Source organism: Capricornis sumatraensis, chromosome 20 (assembly GCF_032405125.1).
Source record: "Capricornis sumatraensis isolate serow.1 chromosome 20, serow.2, whole genome shotgun sequence".
Lineage (NCBI taxonomy): Eukaryota > Metazoa > Chordata > Mammalia > Artiodactyla > Bovidae > Capricornis > Capricornis sumatraensis.
In genome coordinates this window covers 7,421,055-7,428,341 of record NC_091088.1, presented here as the reverse complement: position 1 = coordinate 7,428,341, position 7,287 = coordinate 7,421,055, and the positions used below count along the sequence as shown (strand labels likewise).

Genomic DNA, 7,287 nt, shown 5'->3' with positions numbered 1-7,287 from the left:
TCGTCGTTTCCGGCCCCGTGAGGCCCCCTCCTCGTTGGCGCAACACGTCTTTGGGGCTGTCCACGGAAGTGCCTAATGAATTTGTAGATTGTTTTTTTAACTATCTACTTTAGAAAGCCAATTCATTCCATATTCTCCTGGAAAAAATAACGGCCATAAAGAATATTTAAATAATTTTCAATGCGATGTGGAAGCAAGACAGAAGCAGTTAAAAAAATTATATATACATTCTTCAGGCGCCCGTGGGGACCTTTATCCGTCGCGCGCCAACCGGAAGGTCCCCATCTTCGGAGGTAATGGCGGACGCCGGCGGCTTGGCGTTGTCTGTGGCTTAGGCCTTCAAGGAAACTGAGGATCTGTTGGATATCTACGCCATCCTCCCTGCTACAAGGTAAGGAAGCAACTTCCTGACCTCCTTGAATCCAGGGAGAGGGAGAGCTGCTAGGTAGGGAGCTGGGCCGAGCCTTTGGTAGGGGTTTCTGAGGCAGCTTAGGCCCGAGAGGTAAGGGCAAACGACGAGGAGGTGGCGGAGGGGGAATGCTCGGGTCGGCTTTAGGGAATCGCCTCCCGCTTGCGTTCACAGTGTGGGAACTAGGCCTGGCTCAAAATTAGCTTTCTAGAGACCGTACCTTTTAGGCACTGGAGAAGGTGTGAGAATGGCAGGAGGGACCTCTCCCCCTTGCGAAAGTAAATATGACGCACGGAAATGGAAAGGTCGGCGGAATGGAAAGGTCTTGGGCGTTAAAAGTGTAAATAATGGAAACAGCCTTTGAAATCAAGACTGTGTCGTGTTTATGCTTTGGCACTTGGGTAGCTTGTTTCCTTCCGTGATCGCATGCAGTGATGTTCTTTCGGCATATAGAAAAGGGGTGGAGGGAGCAATCACAGGCTCGTCTCCTCGTGTTTACAGACAGCATTCCCGTGTATCAGTCTAGTATGGGAAATAATATACCAAGGTTGGGCCGTTAGAGGCTCCTGGTATACTATTTTGGCTGAACTTCCTCCATTACCCAAGATAACAATCGTTGGCCAGCTTGATTTCTAAAGATAGTCATGGATGGCATTAGTTGTAAAGCAACTAGAAAACAGGCCGAGTTCCTCAGTGAGCTATGAAGAAAGAAAGGTAGCCTAGGGGCAGCTTTTCCAGGTTTCAGAAATGGCCCCTGGTCTCCTGTTTGTTTTCGAAAAAATTTCATATTTTGAATTAAGTCAGTCAATCCTACCACATGGATCATATTGACAACATGATAGGAGTTTCATTGTGAATTCTGTTGTTGATAATGGGAATTTTGAAATTATTTGAACCACAGCAAGATGCAAGAGAAGAAGTTGTATCTGAGAATCACATTTCCTTTTTTTTTTTTTAACTTACTTTTTACTGAAGGATAATTGCTCAAGAGAATATTGCTGTTTTCTGTCAAACCTTAACGTGAATCAGCCATAGATGTACACATGCCCCCTCCTTTTTTTTTTTTGGTCTTTTATTTTTACTCCTCCTTTTGAACCTCCCTCCCCATCCCACCCCTTTAGGTTGATACAGAGCCCCTGTTTGAGTTTCCTGAGCCATACAGCAAATTCCCCATTGGCTATCTATTTTACATATGGTAATACATTTACTACTTTTTGATTGACAGCAATTGCAAACACGTTCTCTATTTTCCACCCAGACCTTTAGCTGAGCACAACTTTCCTTGGAACTTTTTCAGTTTCTAAGGCCTTCTGAGTGTGTGTATCTATGTCTTTGTGTCTATAGTTTTTTTTTCTCTGTTTTTCTTTTTGTAGGTCATTTTTCAACTCTGTTATTCCACCTCAGGCCTTTTCCTTTTTTCCCTATGATCCTAGGACAATAAAGATGTTCCTTGGTTTCAAATAGGAAAATGTGTATCTCTCTGGACCTGTTTCTAGACTGGAGTCCTCTCTTTGGTAGCCCAGAGAGACAAGAGCCCTTGCTCTTGCACAGCCCAGAAATGGTTATTATTTGTGAGGATGTTTATTCATAATTCTCTTTTCTCATTTAACAAAACCAGACTCATGTGTTAATTACACAGTGATCACTTTGAATTTCTCGAGATCCCTTGCTTTTGTCTCTGAGTGAGGAAAAATAAGTCAGTTTGTCTTCTAGCAGTAGGTGTGTCTAGATGTAGTTTTTGGTAATTCTTTTATGGTAGAGGTACATCAGTGTGCAGTTTTGAGTTCTATCTGATGAGAAGAATCCTTTTCTGTGATTGTGTATTCCTTTGGAGAGGCTTCCTCCTGAGGTGACAGTTCAGTTTTTAGTTTTTTGGTGGTCAGTAGGTTTAAATTTAAAAATTGGCATTACTGACTCAAAGGACATGAGTTTGAGCAAACTCCAGAAGATAGAGAAGGACAGGGAGGCCTGGTGTGCTGCAGTCCACGGGGTCCCAAAGGACACGACTTAGCAACTGGTTTAAGTTTCTAGTAATGTAAATATAGAGCTCTGTAAGAGATGTAGGTGAGTACTTTTATCTATTAGATCAGCAAAAGTCTGGTTGTAGAAATTAGGAACTCATGTTGCTGGGGATGTAAATTGGCAGAGTTTCTTTGAAAGGCAGTTTGTCAATATGTATCAAAGTTGCAAATGTGTAAGTCTCTCAGTCCAGCAATTGCACTTCTAGGAATTAATCTTAGAAATACAGTCATGCACATATGAATGACTTATATATGAAGATTTTTCTTTGCAGCAGTATTCATATTAGCAAGAGGTTGGGAAGAACCTGAATGAATGTTCATCAGTAGGGTTTTAGCTAAGTGAATTCTTATATACCCATTCAATGAAATGCATATCCTTGTATTAATACATAGCTGTTAAAAAAAAAAAAAACGAGAAAGTCTTTTGTTTGTCACTATGTCCAAGATAGGTGAAATGATTAAGAACAATCAGTTGCGCTATAATGTGAGTATACAATGATCTTTAGTTAAAAATGAAGGCATAGTATACAGTATTAATATGTTTCTTTTTGTGCATACAGAAAATATCTGGAAAGACACGATATAACTTGGTGAAATTGATTCCTCCAAGAAGGAAAACTGAATAGCTAGGGAATGGATGGAGTGAGCTTTTTGCTGTGCTTTTGAATTCTGAACCATGTGAAAGTAGACGTTATTCAAATGGAAGTAAATGTAGACCTAGTTTGTTTCCGTGACAATAAAGTTAAATAAACATTGTTGCATTAATGGTACAGAGTACAGCTCCCTAATGTGTTTTACTAAGTGTGACCTCAAGCAGTTTGTTTTCTTAGCCTAATTTTCTTACTTGTAAAATTAGTGTAATATCATGTACTTTATATATTTCTTGTGAGATTAGAAGCAAAGTGTATAGTAGCACAGTGCCTGCATGTAGAAAGCACTCTTAATTGCTGAAAGTATGTTGTTACGCAGGAAGCCTTACTCTGCTGGTTCTGCTGTCTTCACTAGATGTTGCCTTAGAGAAATATCTGTTAACAGTTTCACAGCTGATATTTTTCTGCTTTTATGTGCTCTTAGCTTGCTTTGACTTGGTATAACCAAGGTCTGAATTGTGGAGCTGTGGGCGGCTCACTGTTACTGCTGCCATGTTCCTGTACAACTTGACCTTGCAGCGAGCCACTGGCATCAGCTTTGCCATTCATGGCAATTTCTCTGGTAAGTTCCTCTAAAGTTTCGTGTGGGTGTTTTTTTTTTTTTTTGGACTGCACCTCTTGGCTTGCTGAGTCTTAGTTCCCTGACCAGGAATTGCATCTGTGCCCCCTGCAGTGGATGTGAGGAGTCCTTACTACAGGACTTCCAGGGAATTCTTCACATTTTAAATATTAATAGTTTTATGCTTCAGATTGGTTTTTCAACATCAAGCCTTTTTGTAAAAAACAAATTATGAAAAAAAGTTTGTTAGAGAACATTGTAACTTATGTAATGCTTTACAGTTTCTAAAGTAATTGATCTTATCCCATTTCCAAAGAACTTTTAGAAAGTAAGGTGTCTTGATAAGTGATTGGGCATTGAGCAAATGAGAATGGATTGGGATAGGTAGGCGTGGTATATCAGGTAGGGTAGGAGGCCATTTAGGCATTAGATAGTGAGGACCTATGCTGGGGCAGTGAGGATAGATAGAAGAATATGAGTTTGCATCCTGGGTGGCAGAGAAAATGACAGTAACATTGATAGCAGGTTACTTGAGATCAGAGAGTGTGAGAAAGGAGGAAATCGGTTATTCTCAACATTTGAAGGTGATGACAACTCATCAGGGTGCATATGAGTAGCAGGGAGAGTTGGGTTCACGTTGGCTGTTTATGCATTTGGAGGTGTTGATTGCAGTTTTGAAAGCAGGTGAGCTTTTTAGAAATAAACAGCATATATTAGATAGCAATTTTGAAAGTTCTTTGGGACGCTACATCTAACTGCACAAAAAGTTAATATGATTTCTTAGAACAATAGTCTTTAAAATGGACTAGAAAGAGCCTTTGGAGATTTTAAATTTTACAAAGCTAAATGTTATACGTTAATATCATTTGTAGACAACTCCCAATTATGCTTATTGATGGCAAATCTTAGAAAAATTAAAAGAAGTTTTTAAAAAAGCTTGCACGATCATTTATGAAAAGCTTTTCTTTGATACCACTTTTGTTAAATGTTTTAAATTCTAGGAAAAGGACCTTTTAAAGTAGAATAAATTAATTTGAAATACTAAGCCTCCAACTCATTTAGTTGTATTTGTGTGTAGTAGCATTTTGATCCATGAAGGTTACTTTTTGGACTAGTTCTTATTGTTCATGATCTTTATTTTGTGTGTTTTTCAGGAACCAAACAACAGGAAATTGTTGTTTCCCGAGGAAAGATCTTGGAGCTGCTTCGCCCTGATCCCAACACTGGCAAAGTGCACACTCTACTAACTGTGGAAGTATTTGGTGTCATCCGGTCGCTCATGGCCTTTAGGTTGACAGGTGGCACGAAAGACTACATTGTGGTTGGCAGTGACTCAGGTCGGATTGTTATCCTGGAATACCAGCCATCTAAGAATATGTTTGAGAAGATTCACCAAGAAACCTTTGGCAAGAGTGGATGCCGCCGCATTGTTCCTGGCCAGTTCTTAGCTGTGGATCCCAAAGGGCGAGCTGTTATGATTAGTGCGTGACTTACTCTGTTGGCTTTTTGATCTTAAGCTCAGTTCAGAATAGCAATGCTGTGATTTTGGTAGCGTACCAAGAAATCACTCACCTGAATAAAATTTGTATCATTTTGGGTGTTTAAGTTGCTTTCTCTTTTAAAACAATGGGGAAAGTTGTAACACACCTTTTTTCTACTTCTTATCTAGTTGGGAATGGGTCATTTTTGGTTTCTTTAACTATACCAAAAAGGCTATGCTGAAAGTTTTCACATTATTAGGCAAAGAGTATGGTTGCTTTCATCAGCCTGAAGTGATGATTTACATTCATGTCTCTTCTCTGATAAATCTCTTGAAGAAAACTCTGCATATCTGATCAGGCTTCCAGAGGGCAACCTTCTGTGACCAGTTGCAAAATTATTAGATCTAATTCAGAGAACAAAGCTGGCAATTTTATGAATTTTTGTTTAGTTTGTCATAAAAATTTTTGGAAAGTTAGTGGGATATTAGGGAGACCTGGTGTGCTGCGATTCATGGGGTTGCAAAGAGTCGGACATGACTGAGCGACTGAACTAACTAACTAAGATCCCTATTATGGGGACTTTACTGGTAGTCCAGTGGCTAAGCCTCTGAGCTGCCAGTGCAGACTTGGGTTCAGTCCCTGGTCAGGGGAGTAGATCCCACATGTCAACTAAGCGTATACAAGCCACAACTAAAGAGGGCCCTCTTACTGCAGCAAAGATGTTGAATATCATAACTAAGACTCAGCACTGCTAAATTTAAAAAAAATCTATATTAGAACGAGAAGGGTAAAATTTAGCTCCTGTCTATTTTAGTGTTAGCAAAATCTTAAGTTAATGCACTTGTAGAGTTTAGTACTGGCTATCATTTAGAAAATAATTGTGATGTAAATCTAGCTGTTCTGTAGCCTGTCTTTTCATTATCTGGAATTTTTTAATGTTTTGTCTCCATCCACAGGTGCCATTGAGAAACAGAAATTGGTGTATATCTTGAACAGAGATGCTGCAGCCCGACTTACCATTTCATCTCCACTGGAGGCTCACAAAGCAAACACTTTAGTGTATCACGTCGTTGGAGTAGATGTGGGATTTGAAAATCCAATGTTTGCTTGTCTGGAAATGGATTATGAGGTATATCTTACTTGGTCACAATTTTTTTATTACTGTTATGCTCCAAATGCCTCTCTGAAACACTTGGGAGCATCTCAGCATTTACCTGACCACATGGTAGTGCCTTTGCTGTGGTTTGAACAGTCCCCCTGTGTAAACGGGGATTTATTGGGGAAACGCCCTGAAAAAAAGAGGTGAAGTGGTGTTTTGGATATTTTTTCATTGGGAGATAGTGAAAGATGGGACATGCCATTCTTTCCCTTGAGAGGAAGGCAGTGTTTTCTGGTCCCAGAAGTAGAAAACTTGGGTTCTTACTCCCATTCTGCCATTTTTTAGTGTGAATTTTGGCAAAGCATTTGGCATCTGTGGACCACTATTTCCTGGTTTGTGAAATGGAAGAATCTTAATGACCTTTTCAGCTTTATTCGTTTATTTAAATAATTTTTACTGGAGTATAGTTGATTTACAATGTTGTATTAGTTTCAGGTGTACAGCAAAGTGAATCAGTTATACATATACATGTATCCACTCTTACTTTCCAGCTTTGAAAGTTTGATTTTATGGTACTGATTAGTCTTTGTGCCACTGTTACCTAGGAAGCAGACAATGATCCAACTGGGGAAGCAGCAGCTAATACCCAGCAGACGCTTACTTTCTACGAATTAGACCTTGGTTTAAATCACGTAGTCCGAAAATACAGTGAGCCTTTGGAGGAACATGGAAACTTCCTAATTACAGGTACTTTTTTCTTTGATCTGCTTTGTACCATTTTGCTTGGTCCATTTTATGCCCAAACTTAGGAGTGTTTACTTAATAGGATTTGGAAACTATAATCTATTCATAGTAAACCTGAGTGCCTTGTCTGTGTTTTGGGGACGTTAGAAATTCATGTGGTGGTTAACTCTTACCCTCTAATGGGATAGAGAAAAAAAGAGCAGTCAGCTTGGAATATTGATTTCTGGTGGTTGCTCTGGTGTTTTGGCTGTAGTCAATCTTTCAGTCTCATTACAAAAATGAAAATCTGGCTCTATGAAAAGACATGTTGTGGATGAAACAAGA

At 39.5% G+C, this 7,287-nt stretch overlaps 1 protein-coding gene and 1 non-coding gene across 2 annotated transcripts in view; both read left to right on the top strand.

Moving 5' to 3' along the window:
- Positions 1 to 304: 304 nt before the first annotated feature.
- Positions 305 to 7,287, top strand: part of SF3B3 (splicing factor 3b subunit 3) — a 39,054-nt gene continuing 32,071 nt past the window's right edge. Inside the window, exons 1-5 of the mRNA XM_068991698.1 lie at positions 305 to 391; positions 3,505 to 3,642; positions 4,794 to 5,120; positions 6,077 to 6,249; positions 6,825 to 6,966. Coding sequence (XP_068847799.1) covers positions 3,573 to 3,642; positions 4,794 to 5,120; positions 6,077 to 6,249; positions 6,825 to 6,966 — 712 coding nt within the window. The 5' untranslated portion in view covers positions 305 to 391; positions 3,505 to 3,572. The remainder of the gene's footprint in view (positions 392 to 3,504; positions 3,643 to 4,793; positions 5,121 to 6,076; positions 6,250 to 6,824; positions 6,967 to 7,287) is intronic.
- Positions 5,403 to 5,482, top strand: LOC138097254 (small nucleolar RNA SNORD111). Its single transcript, XR_011146459.1, has one exon. It is a non-coding gene; the product is annotated as a small nucleolar RNA SNORD111 (small nucleolar RNA).